Here is a 24,725-nt window from a genome sequence, read left to right as displayed (position 1 = left end):
TATAAGCACAAGTGGCCTTCAACACAATTGCTTTTATAGTGTGTGATCCCAGATTTTTGACTGTATCATACTTGTAAGAAGGGTCATGTGTGCGAACTGGAACAGAGGGCATTGTACCCTTCCAAGAGTACTTTGATAGGGGCGTCCCTAAACATACTTCATCACAATAATGGCGATTTTGCTTTTTTATAAAACACAATGGGGGGGAAAGGGGACAATGTAGCAATGTATACCAAAACCTCTTCACTTTGTCTGTCCATTGGGCTTATTTATCTAAGAAGGCACTGAAGGATGGTTGCGTGGTGTCCTGGCCTCATTAGAAACCATGAAAATGAAAGCAAGGACAAAATTTGGCAGTACCAATTACGTACATGCAAAGACACTTACCTGGCAGGGGAGACACCTTGATCACATACATGCAAAGACATATGGAAAATACACAAACTACTGATATCTAGTAACACAAAACCCCATGCTTTTGTAGAGCGTGGCAGTCACTCACACTCCACATAACAGTAGGGGACTCTGATTGCAGATTTCACTGCAGGACAAGACCCTAATGGCTTGGTCTTGCATCCACCAAAATGCAACAACAAAGATCCCATTAACTTTAATGGCCTAAGATAAGGGTATAAAATGAGTTACCTGGAATTCTCAGTCCCCTGACCAAGCACCAAGGAAATGGAACTCATAATTTCTCTAAGAAATAAATGCACCATCAGAAGTAAAAGTACTAGCTAAATATAAACTATGTTCAGAACTTCAATATCATCAAGAAGGGTGATGTTTTAATATACCAATTAAACATTTTGTAATGCAGACCAGTCTCTGCTCTAAGTTTAAAGCTGTTCTTTTAAATATAGAGCATTTCCAACTCTTTGTGTTTACTTCAAAAATATGCCAAGCAAAAAAAATTATAAGCAGCAAAATCTTAATATACTGTTTGGTAAAGTTCAAGTCAGCCTTTGAAAAACACATTTATCTATCCAGTAAAGCTTGTGTTAATGCGATGTAAGAGTTTGGCAAATTCAACTCTAATGGAGCATAAAAGTGCTTTTGCTTGAAAGTGAGATCATTTTTAAAAATTCAAAGCATGATCACTTTTTCTTTTTTGCAGGAACAATCTGATACAAGCAGCAAAGCTTAAATAAACTAGAAACATTTCAAATGATCCATAAAGGATTAATAAGCACCACAGGAAGTCCTATAGGCTCAGCGTATACATTTTCCCATCTTTTTCTCCTGTGATGCACATGACATGAAATTCTAAGCAGAACTCAAGTTTCAAAGTCACTGAATGTTAAGGCCCACAAGCTTGAACAGTGCAGTGAAGCAGGGTCATCACCCTGCACTGCTTAATCTAAGCAATAAGGGCACAATATTGTTAGCACACTAATGTTCCAAAATCATGACACCTAGAAAAAACTCATTTCTAGTGACAAATTGCGGGGGGGGGGGGGGAGAGAAATAGCAACAAACCAAAACAAAAAGGATAGCTGTAACAGTAACAGTGTAGCAAGCTACAACCCACTAATAAAAAGCAAAGCAAAATGACAGTTGTTATTTTGGCAGAGATAATCTATGCTGAAACACAAAACACATGCACACAATTTCTTTCAATACAATTTGCTTGTCTTCCCACTGACTTCTGTGATTACCACAGAAAGCAAGGTTCTAAACATATTTCAGCAGAATCTTCAATCAATAAGAAAAAAAAAAAACCCAGAGAGGTATGGGAAAATGCATTACAGTATTAGTAACTGCTTACAAAATATATTGGACTTACCAATATGCATACAACTGACAAGATGAGATACAACCTATTCCACCAAATGGCAAAAGTAGGTATTAAGTAGGTACAGGTAAGGTCAAATTGTATAATCTACCTGAAATTGTTGGAGGAGGAAGAGGAGGAGGAGGAGTTTGGACTTCATTCCCTTAAGGAGTCTCAAAGAGGCTAACTATCTCCTTTTCCCTTTCTCCCTCACAACAAACACTCTGTGAGGTGAGTGAGGCTGAGAGACTTCAAAGATGTGGAACTAGCCCAAGGTCACCCAGCAGCTGCATGTGGAGGAGCAGGGAATCACACCTGGTTCACCAGATTACGAGTCTACTGCTCTTAACCACTACACCACACTGGCTATCCTGTAAGACATCGAAGTTTTAAAGTTCACTATCATAAAGATGTGTTTAGTTACAGGTAGGTAGCCGTATTGGTCTGCCATAGTCGAAACAAAATAAAAAAATTCCTTCCCAGTAGCACCTTAGGGTTTGGTGACTTCTGTTTCAGTGTATCTGAAGAAGTGTGCATGCACACAAAAGCTCATGCCGATAACAAACCTAGTTGGTCTCTAAGGTGCTACTGGAAGAATTTTTTTTATAAAGATGTGTGTGACACAGAACTCTAGCTGTCCTTTCTATCTCAAGCCAAAAACATCATGGAAGTACTGAACCAGTGCCTGAAATCAATAATGAGCTGGATGTTGGCAAGTCAACTGAACTGGGGAAACGTCCGTGATGGGAGTTACACTACCCTTGAAAAATCAGGTTTGGTAAACTCTCAAGTTTTGGTTGTAGCTGGGAATGCTTTTGCTGAGTTTTGGATGGTGATTAGTGACAGCCACCTATTGGAAAAACAAACTTGGCTGTGGTATACATGCCTCAGTTACATGAAAGCAGCTCTCCTGTATTGCACTCTTTGTGATGGACTCTCCTTCCTTGCAGGCTTTTAAGCAGAGGTCTGTCATGTATGATTTAGTTGATATTCCTGCATTTCAAGGGGTTGGACTACATGCTTTAGCAAGCATGTTACTCCTTGTATGTCATTTCATCTGCCTGCTGGTCTCTTTGAGTGCCATTTAAGGTGCTGGTGATTATCTATAAAGTCCTAAACAGTTTAAAGCCAGGTTGCTGTAAGGACCAGCTCAATGGATATGTTCTTGTCCAGGCTTCCTCAACCTCGGCCCTCCAGATGTTTTGAGACTACAGTTCCCATCATCCCTGACCACTGGTCCTGCTAGCTAGGGATCATGGGAGTTGTAGGCCAAAAACATCTATCTGGAGGACCGAGGTTGAGGAAGTCTGTTCTTGTCCATCCTGTCTGACTAAGTCAGAGAGGTCCTCTTTAGTGTCACCAGCTTGAGTTTCCGCAGTTGATCACCCCAAATCTTTTTGAGATAGTACAAGGTTCAGAGAGCAACAGAAAATATTCAGAAACAGCAATCTTGGATAAACAGCTTGACAATTACCAAAGTATTTGAATTGTGTCCTGAACACTAAATAACTAAATAAAATGCATTTTATAAATTTCTCAGGCGATATATTTATTTCACTCACAACAACATTTGTTGTCTACTCATTTTAGTAAACTCATGTTAGAAAAAATTGGCCAAGACAGAAATCAGAAGGCGATGGAAATCAACTTTTGGAATATTCCTTTTCCTTGGAAATCTCCATGCTATATACATATAGAAGTTAAAGAGTTATCAAATATTGTTTAATTGTTTTTTCCCCAAAGTGAAACATTATGTAAAAGAATTGTTTTAAAAACAAACAAAATTCAGGGGCACCAAAATTGATATTGTGTCACAATGATAATGTTCAAGATGCAGTAGCTAAATCTGACAAGTAATTTAAGGAATCTTCCTGGACAGAAACACGTTTCTGAAAACATAAATAAAATATTAAATTTATTGCTGTATTTTGTGCAGTCTTATTCAATTTCTTATTTCTGGTTTCAGACCTGCTTTGTTCTTAGAGCCAAATGACATTTAAAGAATTTCACATACAGCTCTGGACTAATTAAGCCATAGTTCCTAAGCCAATACTCCCATGCTCTAAATCTGCAAGCAATCGGATAGGTTCAGATATAATACATTATGACTTTATGTGCATGGCCTTGGCTCATCCTCCCTAACTCTGCTGAGCGGAGAGCAAAGAAAATGAATGAACTGAGATAAGGGGTTGTATTCAACACTGCCATTTCACTCATACAACAGACTTCCACTTCTGCAACAGACCTTCCCCCATCTCTCTTCTGCAGTCCCTCAAAATCTGCTCCAAGGGATTGAGGGAAGGAAAGTCACATCGCACCAACAGAATGCCATCCGCACAGCATTGGATATCAGCCAATGTGCAACAAGACTGTAAGAAATGTAAAGTTTAAACTGAATATGTTGACAGCTGTAGAGAAGAATGAAGAGACAAATACAGAAGAGCAACATTGTCAAAACAGGAAAGATCTGGAAAGTACAAGAAACAGGAATGGAAATGAGGAGATCAAAACGAGCAGGACAAGAGAGAGGAGGCTAATCTCTCTTGGAACAGAGTTCAAGTACACTGGGAACTGAGTTAAGACCACTTGCTTCAAGTGAAATATGGGGAATGCCACCACAGCAGTCCCATATAGGGACATTACAGTACCCTAAGGGGTGAGTTACCAAATTATGAATGAAAGTTGCCAGGTCTCCCAAGCAGTGGTGTAGATGATAAAAGGCACAGACCTACTGACTATTGTATCCAACTAAGTTTTACTCATAGTAAAATAATTAAAATTAATGAACCCACAATGTAGTCATAGAATCAGAATACAGTGGTACCTTGGGTTACATACACTTCAAGTTACATACGCTTCAGGTTACAGACTCTGCTAACCCAGAAACATTACCTCGGGTTAAGAACTTTGCTTCAAGATGAGAACAAAAACAGCGCAGCGGCAGCAGGAGGCCCCATTAGCTAAAGTGGTGCTTCAGGTTAAGAACAGTTTCAGGTTAAGAACGGACCTCCAGAATGAATTAAGTTCTTAACCCAAGGTACCACTGTAGAATGATAGAATTGTAGAGTTGGAAGGGACCCCAGGGGTCATCTAGTCTAATCTCCTGCAATGCAGGAATCTTAATCCTGAGATTAAGAGTCTCATGCTCTACCAACTGAGCTATCCCCAAGGATAGCCATTTCCATTTATTTCAATGGGTTTATCCTAAATATGTCTGATTGGTTAAAACCCTGTAATTTGGACCTTACAGGAAGTGTGACCATCATTTAGAACAGGCACATTCGTAGTCAACCAGTAAACTAAATCTGGACCAATTTTGGTTTATTTACCTTCATCCAGTCAACCTCTGACAGCACACATGAATTTAGAGACTTGCCTGTCTCAGCTGGATTTCATGAGAAAGAAAAACAGAGCTGGGCGTCATTAGCCTGACATCATGTTCTATGAGACTTGCTAAGCTGAAAAGTAGTGATTGGCCCAAGATCATTCAGTGAACTTCATGGGTTAGCATGGATATGAACCCCAGTTCTCTATGATCCAAATCCAGTATTTCAAAGGCACAGGTCAAAGCTAGAACCATCACAGAACTGCAAAATTTTAGAGTTTCTGTGAACCTGTACTCTACTTGCATTCCTGCACAACTGCTGGTAGATATGCTAATGAATAAAGCTGGTAAAATGCTGCAACAGCATGGAGCAGAGAGAGATAAAAGAAAGGAGCATCCCTAAATAGGGAGCAGGGGTGAGAAACTCATTCCTTGTACACATATTTGAAAAGCTGAATTGAATTTAAAAATAGAAATTAGCACCTTTTGATAGTGAAGTAATTTGATATTTAATTGGCAGTGTGTATTAACAGGTTTTACACATAAAAAAGCAAGGGGGAAAATAAACTGACATTTTATGGTAGAGCAGTTAGCGCACCATGTTGTTAAGCGGTTTTATTTTACACTGATTTGATCAATGGAAACAAGCCTCAAGCTCTCAACCAGAATCAGCACATATCCTTTGAAGTTCAACTAAGTATAATAAGAAATGAACTTTTGTTTTTATTTAGCAGTGCATTCTTGGTCTTCCAAATGACATCATGCAGGAGAAATGGCTCATCTCTTACACAGACAGCAATTCACCCCACTGCATACTGGCAGAAGATGTGAAAAATCATAACCAAAACAGTGAAACTGAACAAATAAAAGCAGCAACATTCAGGAGTCATAGACAAGTTTCAGATGTCCCTACCTATCCCCAGAAGTTCATTTCTATGCCCACCAACTTTAGAAGAGCAGGTCAGAGTGTTCTCCATCATTAGAAAGAACAGGAAGTCACAGAAATTCAATTCTGTGCCAGGAGTAGTGATGGGTCCATCTGTCCAGGGCACGCATAGCCAAACTTGGCCCTCCAGATGTTTTGGGACTACAATTCCCATCATCCCTGGCCACAAGTCCTGTTAGCTAGGGATGATGGGAGTTGTAGTCCCAAAACATCTGGAGGGCCGAGTTTGGCCAAGCCTGGTCTAAGGTATGGATGAACAGTTCCACTTCTATGTAGAATATTATGATTACTGGCCCAGGTTAGGTTTTAAAAATCCAATGGAAGATACAGAACTAGTTACTGGGATAACAACTCTGCTCTTCTAAGCAACCTTAGGTGGTCTGGCATGACAGTCTTACTAGGTTAGAAAAATACCACTCAACAGTTTGACAGCATAAAGTTCTATCCAACTGATGCTTCTCCCCGTTCTTCATTAAACCACAACCCTTGAGCTACTGGCTTGTGATAGTGAGCCTTCCAAATGAAGTCAGTGGCATACATAGTTACTAAACAACGAAGAGGAGGGTGTTCTCAGGGTCTCCGGGTTATCAACCTATCTTGACACAGCCACCAACAGAAAAACACTTGGCTTTACTGTATAAGAAAGAAGAAACGTCTATGGAGATTGTGCACAGAAGCAACACCATGTCAAGAAGGTCAGCAAGCATCGTAGGAAGAATGGGACTGTACTTTCTCCCTCTGGAGACAAAGAAAGATGTTTGTGCAGAAGAGTTTATGTGAGAAGATAGCTTGGCTTGTCACCATCTTGGGCTGAATTTTTTCAAGTCCTTTGGTAGGAGAAAGTGACCCCCTTCCCCACCCAAAAAAGAGGGTTTGGGCTACTTGTGCCTTTTCTGCCATCTTTGCTTCCACCAAAATCTCATCCAGTTGACTCCCAAACAACTGGTTCCAGAAGACTTGTACGAAAGATGAACTTCTGAGCCTGGATCAATGTTCCAGGCTTTTAGGCACACGTCCTTTATTTTGTCCACCGTTGCAGCCACAGACCTGGACCCAAACTAGATGAAATCTGTAGAATAGTTCGCTAGGAAAGATATGTACAATTATATCTTCCACAACCCATCCTTTACTGACTCAAGGTCATTGACTCACAGAACTATCACCCTAGAAAACCCACCACTCCAGGAAACAAGTGGTGCTGGTGAGGTTCCCAATAGAAATTCCCCCTTTATTGAAGTCAACTGGAACTGGGAGCAATAGTTTCTTTTCTCAGTTACTAATGTGAGACTCCCTTTAAGCATAAGTCCCCTTCTACTCCCACTGGAACCTCCTCCTGCTGTATGATGCCATTCTCCTATGGATTCTGTCTGCTACAGGAGACAATCCCAAAGGACACAGTGCCTTGTGATCCAGAGAGAAAGAATGTACTATAGTGTCTTGTTAGTTTGGAAGATGCAATAAAATATTAAAGCACAGTACAAAACGGGCAGGGAGAATAAATACATTTTACTTTTACTATTGGTAGTTACTTATTACCAATAAGGCAAAAACTATTAGATCTTTAAAAAACAAATGTGAATGTTTTCCCAAAGGCATTATTAACAATTAATAATCATTACACTGGTGCCTTGTTTACCTGACCTTCTGTAAATTCAGCTGCCTTGTAATTAGACCCATATTTCGCACATTTATATATTTGTATGCACAGATTTGACTCATTCATTCATCCATTAAAATTTGCTTGACAGACCTAGATGGATAATCAGGGTACAATTTGTATTTACTGGATTATAGAAAATTGCCCAAACTGTTAAGTTCAAGGAAAACGCATTCTTGTCTCTCTCTTGTGACTGATGTAAAAGCAATTACATATCAGAGGATGGCCCCAAGACACTCTGAAGGAGCAGCAAAGCTTTTACAATCTGGTGTCTTTAACAGTATTTTGTTCTTTAAAATGGTGACTGGTTTTAAAGACTATCTAAAAAGAAGAAACAAAAAGCCACCTAGCACATCTTGTCTAAGCAACGCATTACTCTGTAATTCAAATGGTAAAGCAATTTCCCAGAAAAGTTTAAATGTTGTATTTACTACTAACTTTGTCAAAAATGAAAAGATTAATTCTTTTATGTGTCAGCTTCTCTTCTACAAGACCTTAGGGTCTGCTGAAATGTGACATGTGGGGAGGATTTTTTTTCTTTGAGAAAAGTAGATCTTTGCTTGAAGTAGTAAGAATCAACTAGTACCAATGATAGCACAGTCAATGTTATTTCTCAAATAATATTGTTGTCATTGGCAAATTATGACTAACCAATAGGAGGGTCAAATTTAAATAGGTATGAGTGCCAAATGTCCCACTGAAAAGACACAAAATGGTTTTGATGGTTGCAAGGCTCACTAGGACAAGTGGTCTTCTCCAATGCGCTACCTTCCTATGTCTAGACAGCAAAAACAGCAACAGCCTTGGTTACAACCCTTCCCTGCCCTGGCACACATCAACTGTTTACCCACTTTGAAGGAGTACTGTAGGTTATATTAAGTACCCCAAAGGCCCCCAAGACTTGTGTGTTGACAGCCTGCTCTAAGATTATATATGGGTCAAGTTATTAAATGGAATGTACCTTCAGTCACAAAAAGATTACTAGCAATTCTAAGAAGTGTTCTGGACAGAAAAGAAATCCAACTTACTAGCAGATAAACGTATTAGAATGATTTTTTTTTTTAATCTTTGATCAGGGTATGAGGACGGTAGAGAGGATGAAAGAGTTGACAAGAACGCCCCAAATTGCTAGTATAGTTACATGCTTTATTAAAGCAACTTGATGCTCATTTTATTGAATTATGAAACCTCAGCTACTTGGCATGGGTAAGGGTAGAACTCAAAGAAGCATACAGAAATAATAGCAAAATGTAGCCCTGATAGAGGCTTTGGCCAGCCTTGGCACCTCAGTGATAAAAGATCTGGGAGTTAATTATATTGATGTCTTCCCAAAATTTATAGCCAGGCTGTTTACTCAGAGGGATAACAGTTTCTATTTTAAGGAAAAGACTAACTCATGGAAGCCTTTCTGGAATTCATGCTATGGCTCAATATCAGTTATGGGAACATTATCCAAGAAAAGGGGACTCCTCTAGATCATCAAATGGCACACAGGTCAAGATTAAGTATTTGACAAGGTGCAAGAGCAATTTATAACAGACTGACTTCATAAAACATTGTTTAAATGTTATGAAACCAGGAAAAAGATTTACAATGCAATCCCAACCAAGACTACTCAGAAGCAAGTCTTAATTAGTTCAATGGGATTTATTCCCAGGTAAGTGGGGACAGGATTGCAGCCTTGATCATGTAAATAAATAATGTGATTTGGTGTTTTTTCCCCAGAAAATAGGGCACTAAGAACTTATTCCCAGTCAGCTCTACCCTGCTACACAAATAGTAACTGTAAAGGGAGTGGGTCAGAAAGCATGGCCACACATATCTATAGAATATTGTGTTCAAATTGTTTCATATATATTACCTTAGTAATCCTTACAAAAACATAGAAGACAGTATTAAATACTCATGTACTGCAGTAGACAGGATTGCCTAAGGTCACCTATTACGTTGGTGGTATTTGGATGAGATTTGGCTCAAAGATCATAGAATTTTAACACACTGCAATGCAGGAATCTCAGCTGAAGCATCCATGACAGATGGCTGTTAGGCACCACACTATACCAGTTCCCAATGATACACCATGAAGTCTAGAAGCCGAGAGTTAACAGTGCACAATGCACCTGGATTGGTGGGCACCAACAGTCATATCAAGGCTTTGTGAGATTTTATCTAAGAGAAAAAACTGGAACGTGGAAGGAGGCTGCCTTTAAGTATAATGCATTCAAAATATGGGAAATAGCAAGGTGTATCAGTGTCTAGTTTTTGGAAATATGAAGACATTGGTCATCATTTCCTTTTGTGGAAAGCAGAAGTCACGTGGAAGATGTAACTTTATGATGAATGAATTCAATCTGTGCCAGCTGAAAGATTAATCTGAGATCAGGCTATTTAACAATGTGCAATGTGGGCTACACTAAACATATAAACCCACAATACTAACTATTTCATTCACTTCCACATTCAGCTTCAAGATATAGTAGTACACTCAAAGCTCATATGAATTTCCTATATCACCTTAAGAAAAGCATCTTTATGTTCCCTTTCCCCACTTTCTTTCGTAGCTATTTTCTGACCTCCCATTTTGTTGCTGACAATCGCTATTCAGTGACAGGTCACCCTACATTACAACTGATAGAAATACGAACTTTTATTTAGAAACATTGCATTATATTCAATCAACACAAAAAAACCAACACCATTTCAATTTAATGGGCTGTATTAAGGGCTTTCCATGTTCACTCAAACTCCCAAATGCCAGAAAACCATAGCTGTTAAGGGGCATGACCTAAACAGATGCATTCTTTCAGCGATACGGATATAGGATCCTAACCTGTGGTTAGTTCCAATGTCACCACTACCTTGAGCTGGATGTCTGACAGTGACGGAGAGGTGAACCGAAGTCCCAGACCTGTCTGTTTACTGGAACAAACACATGGGAGTCTCTATGCATCTGAAGAAATCATGCTGAAGCTTACACCTGAGGTTACAAGTACCTGACCCACACAAAACTATATACTTCAAAAGGACCTGAGATCATCCATTCAGCTTCAGGACTGAGAGGAGACCTGAACCCTGGTATTCCAGGTCTAGTCGAACACTCTGTGTCACACTGGCTCCCTTTATCAGTTCTATCTAGTGTATGTTTTGGAAAGGTGTTTGTCCGTCTGTTCTGTATGGATTCAAACACATCTCGATATATCATCACCAAAGTCGACACAAAGGTTCTTGAGATGGGGTGAATACATTATCTGGTAAAAACAGCATAGCTGTGTGACAATGCACACAAACACTACAAAACAAGACGGGTATTTGTAGTCAATCTCAAGAGCAAGTACTTTATGGTACAGATTGAATACTTTTTGTTAACAAAAATAATGTTTTTCTTAAAGGATTAATCTCTCAAGGAGCAGTAAGGAGATTTGAGAAGTTATACCTTAGCCTTTGTACTTTTCCAGCTGTTATGGACTGAAGTTGGTGGCTATATTTAATTTTTTAAAAGAAATTAATGCCTATATAACGTATACATTTTTAAATGGGGACCGTATGCCACTCTGTCATGAGAATCAGTTATAGAAGCTATAAAGTGTACATGCCGGATACAGATCACCCACTTATAGCCACGCACTTCAGAACAAACTCCTCTAAAACCATACATATTTCATTGAAAGCTCAGGGTAACACTTCAAAAATGAACCAGCTAAACAAACTTCCAGTAGCACTTGACAGAGCTACACCTATTCTTCCCATTTCCAAAGCAGTACAGAATTAATTACCAGTTCTATGGATCTATTGTAAGTATAATAGACTAAAGAGCTATCACAGACACATTTATTGTAAAAGCACAATCCCAAGAGTGTCTAGTAGAGGGCCAAAACGATTAACACAAATGCTTTGTCAGATCAAAGATAAAACCTGCACCACCCAATTGAGGGATGAATTAGAACAGTGGGTTATCTTTCAAATTAACCAGGGCAGTTAGTGAGGAAAATTTCATGAAAGTGTAATTCTTAGCCTTTGTGAATCCACACAGCAGGCATTCTGCCAGCTGACAAGATGATGAAATTTTCATGCTTAAAAAAGCCTTCTTCATTCCCCAATTTAGATTAGCTAGTATTTCTTTCTTTTTTCTATTTGTTCTTCTGCAGAAATTGTTTAAAACCTAGATCAATCTTTCAAAAGAATAATGCAACCAAAAGAAAGAATAAAATCTTAGGATGTCGTCCTTTTTTAAAAAGCTCAATATGTGTACAGATAAAAAAATGAAAAGTTAAAATTATTTGGAATGGTGGGGGGAATATTTAAGGAATTTATTACTGGAGAAGCCAAATAGTAAAAAAAAAAGGGGGGAGGAAAAAAATAGTAAGACGTGCTATTGTTTAAGGGGAATATGTTTGCTAAAACAGCAAAAATGTTACTAGATCACAGATCATTTCCCAAGCAAATACAATCTTGCAGTTTTCAATCAACATCATGGTATGGCTCACCCTAATGCAAGGGTAGTCAACCTTTTTATACCTACCACCCACTAATGCATCTTTCCGGATGGAGATGTCACACTCCTTTGAGTGTGCAACCTGAGATATAGGAACAGACATCTCACCTAATGTGTTTTAATCACCTAGCTCTAGGAGGTTCCAAACTTTGGTCTGAACAGAACTCCTATGTGGTATTGATGATATAAACACTATGAAGAAGTAAAGAAGTATCACCAAGCAGTTTCAAAGAATCAAGTCACCTCAAATATAGGCACAACATTTAGAAGGCTCCAATTCAGATGATAACTTCCCTCAACCGTGCTACTATAGATGCTACCAAGATGGCGGCGTGTGCAAACGCTGCGGCTGAGAGCTCCCTGGAGGGGAGTCAGGGTTTGTTAGGACGAATTATTTATAGCCGATATGAAATGCTGTAGTACAGGGATCATAACAAGACAGGGTTATTGTAATAATGAAAAGGTGTTGGGTTGGGGGAGAGTGGAGAACCATGTATGTCGAGCTCCTTGGAACAAAGAGGAAAAATGAGGTAGAAATAAGTGTCTGCGTGTACACCCACAGGTGTTATGTACTATGACTCCTATCATCATCACCCTGAGCAATGGGGATTTTCTGGGCCCTATACACTAAGTTGATTGCGAGTGGGGCAGAGGACCCTATCTATTGGCAAGAACAGCTGCTTATGAAACTAAACCTTGGCACATGGCTGGTATCTCACTGGCACTGTGCTTTCCAGTGCACCCAGTTGCCCTATAAGCAAAGTTTAAAAAGCCACACCATTTTAAGTTTTAAGAAAGGTGGGGGAGACTCCAAAAATATATTAATGAAACTAGTAAGAAAATTTTCAGCAAGCCAAGTCCCAAACCTACTGTTGGAGCTACTGTGAAGCTGCACAATATTTACAGGAGTTGTAACTCAGGAATACACATTTTTTAAAAGTGAGTGCCGCTGATAAGAGTATTTCTGCACTCCACATTTCCATGCTTCTTCTTTTCCAGAGATAGAACATGTGGAGGCAGCTGAAATGTGAAGCTATCCCTAATGCCTAGTTCCTCTGCAGTAGTCACCCTCTCTCTCCATTTTCATACTGCTGCTCCTAAAAGATACGGAGTAGGTATAGATAGCCACTGTTTGCACCCAGGTGTTTTCCATCAGCAAAGAGTAATTGGTTGCTCCTCTTTCACCCTACCAGCATTTCAATCTTTCTTGATCCCAGTTTTCGAAAATATTTCCGTGCACAACTTTCAGCACTGTGTTAGAGAGACTAAATCAGAAGTTACCTGGAACCATAGTGAAACTGTCAACAAGAATGCTTGTAAGCTTCTATGGAAGAAGAGGAAGGTAAAAATCTTTACATAGCGGCTAGGAATAAGAGCTGAGATGGAAGAAGGGTGTATGTGTGGATAATCCAACAAAGTGCAACCAATATTTAACCAAAGGTCTCAATGTGTGTTGAACCAAACTTGCTTTCATTGGAGTGATTTGCAAAAATCTTTTCAAATTATCATGTTGACATTTATACAAATGATAAGGCCATTAAAATGTGTGGAGCTCTGACACCACGTGGTAGCATCTAATATAATGGTACATTGGTTTACAACCATCATCCATTCCGGAGATCCGTTTGTAATGGGGCCTCCAAAATTTTTTTTGAAAATGGGTTGTAATCCAAAAAAAAGGTTGCAAACCAGGACATGCACTTCCAGGTTTGACGTGTTTGTAATCCAAAACATATGCAAACCAAGACGTATGCAAACCAAAACACCACTGTATACAAATTGTTGCCTCATTCTGAAAAATAATATGAACAAACATTTCTAAAAAGTTAGGAAATGTCCTAATTTAAAACACTTTATCACATTTTGGTGTTCTCACTAGATTTACATTGTTCTTTAAATACAAACCAAATTCCGCTGCTTAAAATAATATTTGGTTTGCATGATTAAACTTTAATCACGGAAAGAACAAAGGCCTGTGAAATCAGTTCAGAGCCATCCATGTGAGTAGTCCTCAGAAAACCCTAAAAAAAAATCTTAATTATATGATTTTGAGTTGCTTAAATGTAAGGTACTTACCTTCAAAAGAAGCAATCCCTGATCTGAATTTACAACTCTCACAGAAATGCACATTAGAAAGCCTACACAATGCGAACACTGAAGTTAAAGGATTCTTTTCCCCAGCCCTTCTGAATTAGTACAAACACAGTCTGATAACAAGGCCAAGCAAATTCTCTCATATGATTTGCAAATGTTTAGATCTAAAGAAATTGGTACATACAACCATATCTGAAGGAAGTTGCTTAAGCAGTTACCTGGTTCAGACATGAGAAACCAGTTTAAGAAACCAAAATATCTTCAACTCAAGTAAGAAACACGAGAAGAAGGAAGAGGTGAGAGTATGCCAGCACACAGTTACTGGTTCAGTAAACCATGGTTTTATAGGATCAACCATGGTTTTATAGGATGTTGGTGTCTGAACTGGGCCAGGATCAGGACAAGAGGGGGTGCTGCTCATATGAGGAACTAAATATAAACTTAAAGAACACAGTTACTCACACTGTAGTACTTTTTAATATGACTTCTTATATCCAGGTTTAGCTTGTTGTTAATTTGCATTAGGTACATTAGAGGAGATTCACGGCAGTCTTTTTGGCTACACTGTCGCAAGCTGGCTTCGATCATCGGGCCCTACAGATTTAAAAGACCAAAAATCAGTATAAACAACAGCTTTGCAAAAGGTCCTGTGCAAGTATAAAGTTCAAAGACATACATTCTAAGGCAAAGTGGTATTCCTGTCCTAGTATTCTTCTTGTGGTTCTGACTGCACAGTCAGGATCTGACATGCCGCAGCAGAAATAATGTCTCACTGGAAGATTTACAACCTTTTTTAGCCGAACAGAATTTTCAGTCTGTCTACACAGATAAAAGCAAACTAATACATTTCTCATTATGAAGAAATGCACTGAAGAGCAGTCAAGTTTCATACCACCCCCCTTTCTATTACTGCTTAAAAATCTGTACTTTTGTGATCCAAGCAACCACTCCCGCACTAACAACATTAAGCAATTCCAGGTGGAAGAGATTGCAGAGCTTGACATCCGCTCTTCTTACACTTAGCCCATCTGTAAGTTGTCAAGCCCCCATGCAATTAACTATCTTATTTACAGCTGTAATGAAACAAAGTCAAGGATTTACCAAGTATTACTGATCTGTGCCTGCCTTTTCCTCTCGCTTGCTTCCAAGAACTGCTTTGTTTTGATTCAAGGAACACAGAACATCTGCTGTTTGTCCAAATTAACTTAAAATAATTGCTTTTAATTTAGATACAGAATTTATTTGCTTTAACTCTCAAGGTTTTCACTTCTCCACAGCCTACTAATTTGCCAATAACTGGTACATGCATAACATTGCAATAGAGTTAAATAGTTGGCTCTGATTCAAGTTCTGATCCAAGGTCACAGATAGATTTTCTGGCAGCACTCCTTGACAGGAATGTACCCGATGACTTTTTATGTCTGATGTGTGAAGACAGCAGGAAAGATAACATAGAAGAAACTTCTATATAAAAGGGAAGAGGGAAGTAAAAATAAAAAACAGAAACTTAAAAAAAATGTTCTCTTCCAATTAGCTTGATTTAGGGTAGGCAAATGACACTGAATAGGCCTTATTAAGTAAGCAGTTCTAAGATGCTACATTTGTGTAACACTTTGAAAAAGCACATGAGAATAGTATGGAAAACTGGATTTGGCATTAACATACAAATGCCCCTTATGGAAACTTAGAAAAATAACTGGCTCTTTTCCTCCTTATACCATCTCCTATATAGAGAATTTGTTCTCAAAATATAAATATCAGAATACTAACCGAACCATCAAAGACATTGTCATAAATGTTCTCTGTCCCACACTTTGGGCAAGCAAACTTGAATCTTTCACAGTCTTTATATTTCTCTTCATCAGTGAGCTGAACTGGCCCTCCAAACAAAACATCATTCTCCTCATCTTTATGATAATGGTGAGAGACTCTGAACTGTGAGGGATCCAGCCCTGGTAATAAGAAATATAAATTCAAAGTCCGAAGAAAGCAATTCATCTAAGTTGATACAGCTTCGAATAGGAATTACAAACTGTAAAATCCAAAGGAAGACTAAATCCTAAGGAAAAGGTGTTTTAAAAAAAGAGAAAAGAATACGTTTTCCCATTTTAAACTTAAGATGAAGAGCTGAGTAACATGAAGAAATTACTTATCTTTTCACACAAAATTGCTTTATAAATAAAACAAGCACAATGCATTATCTACCATGGGGAGTATGCAATAGAACATTTTGTTTACGAAGATGCTACTCCTAGAGAACAGCTTTATTGCTATTTTCTTAAGTTACACAGAGAATATTTGAATAAAATTGTGCATCTTTATTAGGAAAGTCTTTAAACCAGAATGGCATCATTAAAATGAAAGGGAGAATATAAAAACTCCATTAAAAGAAACCTGGTTGTACTGCTATTACCCACTCCTTCAAGACTGTACACAACTGCCAACTCAGACTTCAATGCAGTGGTCGATTTCATTTTGGCTCAGTGGTTAACAGCATGTAGGTTTCAATCTAATGCAGTTGTTAAAATTCAGCAGCAGTATTTAAAAAGTGTGAATTGAAGACAAAAAAAGCACTTTTGGTTACCAGAACACATAAAGTTTGGGAAATATGAGCAACAATTTATTATTGTACTAATGTGTTTTGTATTTAGAGATGCATTTTAAACAGCCGGTCAGGATCAAAGATAAAGGTAACTAATTTAACAGACCAGGATACAGAATAAGAATTTGGTTGAGTGTCATTATAATTGTTAAGCAATAGGTACGTCACCTTCAGGAGCGACAAAAAAAAAGTATTGCAAGAATGCTCACGTCATGAGGGCTTGCTTACTTATTTTATTTAAAACTTCCATTTGTAATAGGAAGAGAGTTGAATTTATCATTACTAATGAAGAATTAAAAGTAAGGAATGCTTTTTACAGCGTAAGGAATATTAACACTGACACAGGGCACACCCTTGACCAACAGGGCATCTATTTTAGCTTAATGAATTTAGATAGGGATTATAGGGTTTTGACAAAATTAATTCCAGTTTAAATTTTAAAAATATTGGTGAAACAATATTTAAACAACTTGCTCTTTAAAAAAAGAGTGCTCAGTGTTCTACTACTACTACTTCATACATTCACTATGACTTCAAGCCACATACTACCTTCGTTGGAGCAGTCTAAAAGTACCATTATTACTTCTGATACTATTCTGAAGTGGTTGATGGATTGAAGTCTGAAACGAATGCCCATTTCATCTACTTAATGTTTTAGAAAGTCATTATCATTAAAATATTTTATAACTGGGATGCTTGAAAAATAGCATTTTTAGCAATTGAAAATAAATTCTGATTATCTTCCTAAGAGAGCAAGCTTACAAAAGGAGTTTATTTGTAATGTAGGGGAGCTAAAGGAAAACTTACTGAATACCATTTTCTATCGTAATATTTTGCATCGTGTTAGAATTAATTAGAAAGGGGGGACTCTTAAAATATATTTAAGTAGTAATATTGAATAGAATCCCCCTCCTTTCATGCTGTAGCATGGATAGCCTTACTGAATAATATTAGAAAATATATATATTGGAATTGGAGATACAGAAACAAAGAGGTATAGGTAAGCCATCTGTCTTCGTTTATGAGAAGTTCAGATACAGTTTGTGTGAATCAGAACTCTACTGATGTCAATGGAGCTCATCAATAGCAATTTGCACCAACCTTCATTTTAGCATTAATAATTATTTTGTCTGGAAACAACATAACCAGCTGTGGTCCTGATTCAAGCTCACAGCAAACCAAGCAAATAAAGAAGTATAATTTTAAGGACACCTAAGTAAATACCTGGATTAATAATATTGTATTTTGTTCCACAGACAATTACTTGGTTCAAGGAATCCACTTTCAGCATTAAGTTACAGAAATAAAAATAAAACAAAACTAACGATCAGTAAATTTCATGGAAGCAATACATCTTACCATCAGAGTCCTTAAAAAAAGAAAGAAAAGAGAAACCCCAAGACTTGTTTGAACTGATCTCTCTTGCTTATGAGTTAATCTGTCAAAATTAATTGTGAATTATTTTTTCATATACAGGCTTTTAATAATTAATTCACTTAGGATTCCCCAAATTAAGTAGAAAGGTAGAAGAATCTTAGATCACAAACTCATCTCTTACTTTAAAAGCCATTACGTTCTATTAACAGCAAGAATAGTCTAATAAGCTTTCATATGATCAGGCCTTGGGGAAAAGTGTAAAAATTTAAATTTCTGTTAATAAGTAATAATACTCAGGTTAAATGTAATTTTTATGTTTAAAGGAAATATTTTGTAAAGACTAAAGTTTCCATTTGCAGGGTGATTATTTCAAAATTAGTTATTTTAATAAACAAGCTAATACGGGGGGGGGGGGACCACTCTTCCCCAGTCTTACTTGAGAGCTATGCAAGTTTAAAAGTTAATCACCCTGCTGCATAACTCATTAAAGCTTTTGAAAAATAAAAGGGAAATAGTGTCTAGTGCTGCCACCTAGAGGCTTCCAACCTGAATCTCTTTTTGAAAAACAGTTGTGTAGTACTTTATAGCCCTGTTTGGTTAACACTTAGACCACAAAGATTTAACTCTGCAAGCATTTTTCACTAACAATAGTTTCACCCCACTATATTAAATGGGGCTTACTTCTGAGTAGACATGCATAGGATTACACGTTGATTATTTTTAGTTGGCTAAAACTGAAAGGTCAATAAAGTTATGCCGTGGATTACAGTCGTACTGAGCCATACAAAACAATGAAACAAAACATGATAAGGCTATGCCAAGGATCGTTTGTTTTCTCTGCTCACCGGTGGGGAAGAGCAAAGCAGGCAAGATCAGTGAGCTTACAGTAAATCATTAATTCTGATTTACAATGATGCGCCAAACTGTGGCTGTGTATTCTTGAAATGCTGAATCCTAATCTTGGTCAGAAGAATTTTCTAACATTATTATTTATAATTGCTATTAATTATTTCCCCCTTTAATTTATGCACTGCCTTTCCTGAGGATGTGTGCGGGTGGGTTGGAATAATGAAAAATTAACAGCCTAAAATTTGCTGAACAGAGTTTACCTCGAGAATAAGTGATACAAACAGGCCTTGCTACCACTGCCTATGGGAAGTACAAAGCTGCACTTGGATCATGACAAAAACAATGTATTATTGTTTCGTATTTTATAATTTACTTTTGGCTGCCTCGAGCATCATTTGGTGGAAAGACAAATTAAGTAAGCAAACAAACAAACAGCCGTGCATTGGGCCAACACTATCACTAGCAGTTGGAGAGTCTAAGATAAGCTTAAAGCATATGAAAACATTGATTCAAATAGTAGTTAACTCTGCTGAAGGTGGTGGTAAAGGTAAAGGTAAATGAACCCCTGACCGTTAGGTGCAGTCGCGGACGACTGTGGTGGTAGCTGTGGACAACAGGGCTTGATTCTAAGTTGGCACAGCAATTGGGTCAGGACTGGTCCAATGCCACCATCTGCAATGAGACCAGCTGGGTATCCAGTGGATTTTGGGATAGTTTAGCCCCACCATATGAACATTCTGTTTGGGGCTGTCTGCTGGTTGGGATACCACAAGGGGGGGGGGGTTGCCAGTGGCTAGCCAGCTCAGTTGGCAGAGCCGAGGGGTACCTTGGCTTAATACAAGTCCCCTACAGCACATCGTGCACAGCGGGAGGAGGCAGGGTTGCAATGCTCTACCATACGCTAATTACTAATAAGTGGTAAGCGGGTGGCGCTGTGGGTTAAACCACAGAGCCTAGGACTTGCTGATTAGAAGATTGGCGGTTCAAATCCCTGCGATGGGATGAGCTCCCATTCCTCGGTCCCAGCTCCTACCAACCTAGCAGTTTGAAAGCACGTCAAAGTGCAAGTAGAAGGTGGGAAGGTAAACAGCATTTCCATGCGCTGCTTTGGTTCGCCAGAAGCGGCTTAGTCATGCTGGCCACATGACCTAGAAGCTGTACACTGGATCCCTCGACCTATAGAGCGAGATGAGCGTGCAACCCCAGAGTCGTCCGCGACTGGACCCAACGGTCAGGGGTCCCTTTACCTTTAATTGCAAAGTAAATACTGAACTTCAATACTAACCTAGCCATGCTGCAATAAGGACAGAATCAATTCCATCTATGGGTTCACAAATACGAGCCACTACTGGATGGATCTGTTGCGACAGATAGTACTGAGTGTCAATAGCAAGATTCGGTTGTTTTTTCAGTTGTTCTGGAGCATATGCTCTCTGGCTAGCACTCAGATTTGATCCATCCTATACAAAGAAGAAACAAAAAAGAAAGGTTTATTGGTTTTCTTTAGTTACGTATACCTTTCTAAGTTCGTACTGGGCACACAACGTATCGCTAACAGTATTTACCACACCGATAAACATTTTATTAAATTAAAATGAATCTGAACATTTTTACCTGGCAGATAATATACGACACGGTATCTCCAGCTTTCAGCTTTCTACCCTCTTGAGAATTTATCCACAGGGCAACATGGACATGAGGCAGACTTTTTTTGTCCGGGTAGTCCTGGGGATCCTTTGTCAATGCCTATATATATCAAAGAAAAAGAATACAGAGGGGAAATTGCTGGTGAAACTACTGCAAAATTCATCAACGTATGAAATAGCATAAATATTAGGTTCTGTATCTGTTGCTTTCCATAAAAAACTGGCTTGTAAAATGAGATTATTTATTTTTACCTGGGCATTTTCTTCCCAGTTGCCATCTTGGGCAACAAATCTCATGAAGGATAGCAATGCAGACAGAGACTCAGAATGATGTTAAGAAGCTAAGGAGCAGATCCATCCCTTCTATCTTGGCTCAAATAATGGCTCACTCCCTCAGAAGAGATAAATGATGTCATTGATTAAAATAAATGGATAGGGAGAATGGGTAAAGTCAGATTCCTTCAGGAAACTTGGAAGGAGAGGAATTAAAGTCAACTTAAAATATATACTACAGGATAGAAAGGGAATGACCAAGTCAAAGAGGGTGCCTTTAAAATGGATGGCGCCGATTCATGAACAGTCCATCTATCAAGACCTCTCCATCAGTCATTACAGCAAAACAGAATCTCCATGGTCAGACCAAATATCAAATGTTGGGGATTTACAACAAAGGAAAGTACTGCTTTCAGATCCTGTTTGTAATGTTTAAGCAACTGTATACATACCTGTTCCTCTTTCTGTTCAAACATGCCCCACCTACAGGGGTTGAGAAAAATGCTTGACCTGCTCAGAAATATATTGACTGAAATAAAGGGTGGGAAACCTGTCGCCTTCCCAAAGCTGTTGGGACTCCAAATCCCATCAGCCCAAGCCACCATAAACAGCGGTCAGGGATGATGGCAGCTGTAGTCCAACAACATCTGGAGGGCAACAGGTTCCCTAACTCTTATTTAAACTACTTATGCTTGAAATATGGGTTTATGAAAAGCAACATGCTGAGAAAGTTTGGCACTCCCTGCCTTAGTTCAGTTTGGAGGGGGAGGTTGGGGGGGGAGCAAAAAGACAGATCTGAGGGAAAGATATATGTACAAGTTCGGCTTACACTAGACAAATCTTGCCTTCCTCTCTGATTAAAACTTAGATTCTTTTTTTTCTTTTTTACTTTCTTTGTTCCTGTCAGAATTTTAAAATGTTTTTAAGAAATGCTCTCTGCAATTGCTAAAAGATCAGCTACCATGAACACAAAAAATGGACACCAGGAGAGAATGGAATACATTCAAACAAATTCAGGCGTAACAGTTATAAAAACCAAAACTATTTACCTTGTTGATTTCAAATTGTTTTACTGGAACGCTGCCATTTGCCACATTTTCTCCAATTTGGATTAACCTCCTCTGAATGTTTTCTACAATTGCATCTCGGGGTTGGTCAGAAAGAATCTGACCAATTATATAGCTGTAAGAAAAGTTTAGGCATGTGAGAAAACACGTTTCTGAGAAACACACAGTACGCACCTGCAGGACACTATGTTCCTCAGAAATTACGGGAAGAACATTTTCCAATTACTTTTTGTGTAGATATAAACAATTTCTTCAGGTGGAATACCAGGTTACCACCACAACTTTAAACTATTTCCATGGGGTGCACACAATCAATCCAAACATTAGTAATAATTAAGCTAACATTTATTTTCCTATTAAGCATTTTCCAAAACGCAAGTGTAAATTTATTCAAATATGCCACAAAAGGTTAACCAGTTTCCAGTGGTTGTTTATTTATTTTCACATTTATACCCCACCTTTCCTCCAAGGAGTTCACAGTCGTGTACATAGTTGTCCTCCACCCCATTTTATCCTCACAATTCCTGTGAGGTAGGTTAGGCTAAGAGAATGGCCAAGGTCATGCAGTGAGCTGGATGCAGTGAGTGGGGATTTGAACCCTGAGTCTCCCAGGTCTTAGTCCAACACTCTAACCACTTTACCACACCCAGTGGCGTAGCGTGGGGGGTGCAGGGGGGGCTGGCTGCACCGGGCGCAACATCTGGGGGTTAGGGTTAGGGGGCGCAAATCCACGGGTTAGGGGGTGCAAATTACTTGCCTTGCCCTGGGTGCTGACAACCCACGCTACGCCACTGACCACACCACAGATTACCAAGGAGCTAAGAGGGGGTGGGGGCAGGCTCCCCATATCTTCTGTCATGGAGGGAATACTGATGAGTAATGCTGCAAACATCACCTGGATGGCGGCAGAACTAACAGTCCCTCCTTAATTCCCTACCACTGAGCTTTCCCTCTTGTACCCAGACGTCAGGATGACCTGTGTAAGAAAGCTCCCTGCTACTTTTGGTAAGGCAATTCTAATTAAAGGTGCTATGAGTAGTGTGAACTCAAAAGCTAGGGGATTTCCGAATCAAATAGCAGTCCCCATTTGTAGGTGCTAAGACAGCAAAACACTATTGCTTTCCTCCTTAGAAAAGGGTGAATTTGATAAAGTGCGCCTCCCTCCTGGCCCCTCTAAAACCTTTATTTCATTAACAGTGTGTTATATCCAATTACGTTGCTCGACTTATGGTAAGGCTTCCATCAGAGGCTTAATTCAGTAACCTCTGCCCCTGAAAAACACAACCCTCCATAACAGATTTTGGAGGAGGAGAGGTGCAGAGGCTACACGGAGATCTGGGAATCGCTGAAAATTGCTTTCCTCCCTATCCTGCCAAAGGAAGCCTTACCATCAGCCAAGCGCCACCACTGGATGCAAACCAACATTTTTCTATTTAAAAGCAGCTGTGAATTGTAGATAACAGCAAAATCCAAGATGGGGGGGGGGAGGTGTGTGCATGCGCGCACACACACCACATATTTGCAAACACACACACAGACACAAACACATCACTTTTCCCAGAGTCATTTCTGCCTAACAGGAAAACGCAGGAAGAAAACTTAGACCAGAAAAGATGACAAACACACATTATCTATTCATATTTTGTTAGATTATATCCTGCATTTCCCCCCAAGGAAATCAGGACAGTGCACATAGGTCCTTTCCCATTTCATCTGACATTAACCGCTCCATCATGCTGCCTCTTAATTTACTATGAGGTCAAGCATTTAAATCGGTTCCAATTTGACTGAATCAGTTTGCGTGGTAGCTGAATCCACCCGTCTTGGAATAACCTTCTGTAAAGCACCACCTTTGATCTAAAACATGTTTATTTAAAAGTAAATCCTGCTATTTCAGTAAACCTTGCTTCTAAATAAGTGTGCTTAAGATGATAGCCTTTGGGACAGAATTATGATACAGAGTTGTCACTTGCTTTGGGTAAACAGCTAGTGGATCTACACAGCAGCCATGGTGAGTGATCTAAGAAAGTAACTTACTTTCCGGTCTCTTTTGCAAGATCACACCAATCTCTACGCACAATGTCCAGTCCTTTAAGCTCTTGCTTGGTAATGTATTTTCCATCCCCTGTTGGCTCCACGACCAAAGCAGCATATTTTTTCTTTTTTAGCAATAAAAGGGACTTAAAGACTCCATCAATATCTATCTCCAACAACTTGTACAGCTTGTTCACTTCACTTTTTATCTGAAAATAAATGAAGAAAAAAATAAATCACTTTCTTTACCACAGAGAAAAATACTTTGGAAACTGAGGTAGCACTATATATGTGAGTGTCATTTGCCACGATTTTATAGTGATAGCAAACCCCAGACTTTGTACCGAGATTAAAGTACTCTTAGTCCTATTTACCACAGAATCTTTAAAACAACAATAACATATCTCTCTCTCTCTCTCACTCACACACACACACACACACACACACACACACACACACACACAAGAACACTGCTAATAGTCCCATGTTCCACTACCTCAAGCGTATCTGCCAGTATGGCTATTAACAGTGACAATGAAAATGTTGCCACAGTGTGCAGCAGTTGTGAAAAAAAATGAATTCCATACTA

At 38.9% G+C, this 24,725-nt stretch overlaps 1 protein-coding gene across 1 annotated transcript in view; it reads right to left on the bottom strand.

Annotated features, from left to right (window-relative positions):
- Positions 1 to 24,725, bottom strand: part of POLA1 (DNA polymerase alpha 1, catalytic subunit) — a 179,730-nt gene that overhangs the window by 83,516 nt on the left and 71,489 nt on the right. Inside the window, exons 29-34 of the mRNA XM_081909016.1 lie at positions 24,140 to 24,345; positions 22,085 to 22,217; positions 20,731 to 20,862; positions 20,402 to 20,576; positions 16,059 to 16,240; positions 14,751 to 14,882 (exon numbers count right to left, since the gene is read on the bottom strand). Coding sequence (XP_081765142.1) covers positions 14,751 to 14,882; positions 16,059 to 16,240; positions 20,402 to 20,576; positions 20,731 to 20,862; positions 22,085 to 22,217; positions 24,140 to 24,345 — 960 coding nt within the window. The remainder of the gene's footprint in view (positions 1 to 14,750; positions 14,883 to 16,058; positions 16,241 to 20,401; positions 20,577 to 20,730; positions 20,863 to 22,084; positions 22,218 to 24,139; positions 24,346 to 24,725) is intronic.

Source organism: Podarcis melisellensis (genome assembly GCF_964234715.1).
Source record: "Podarcis melisellensis genome assembly, chromosome: 4".
In the NCBI taxonomy this organism is placed as follows: Eukaryota; Metazoa; Chordata; class Lepidosauria; order Squamata; family Lacertidae; genus Podarcis; species Podarcis melisellensis.
This window is presented reverse-complemented; position numbering and strand designations above follow the sequence as displayed.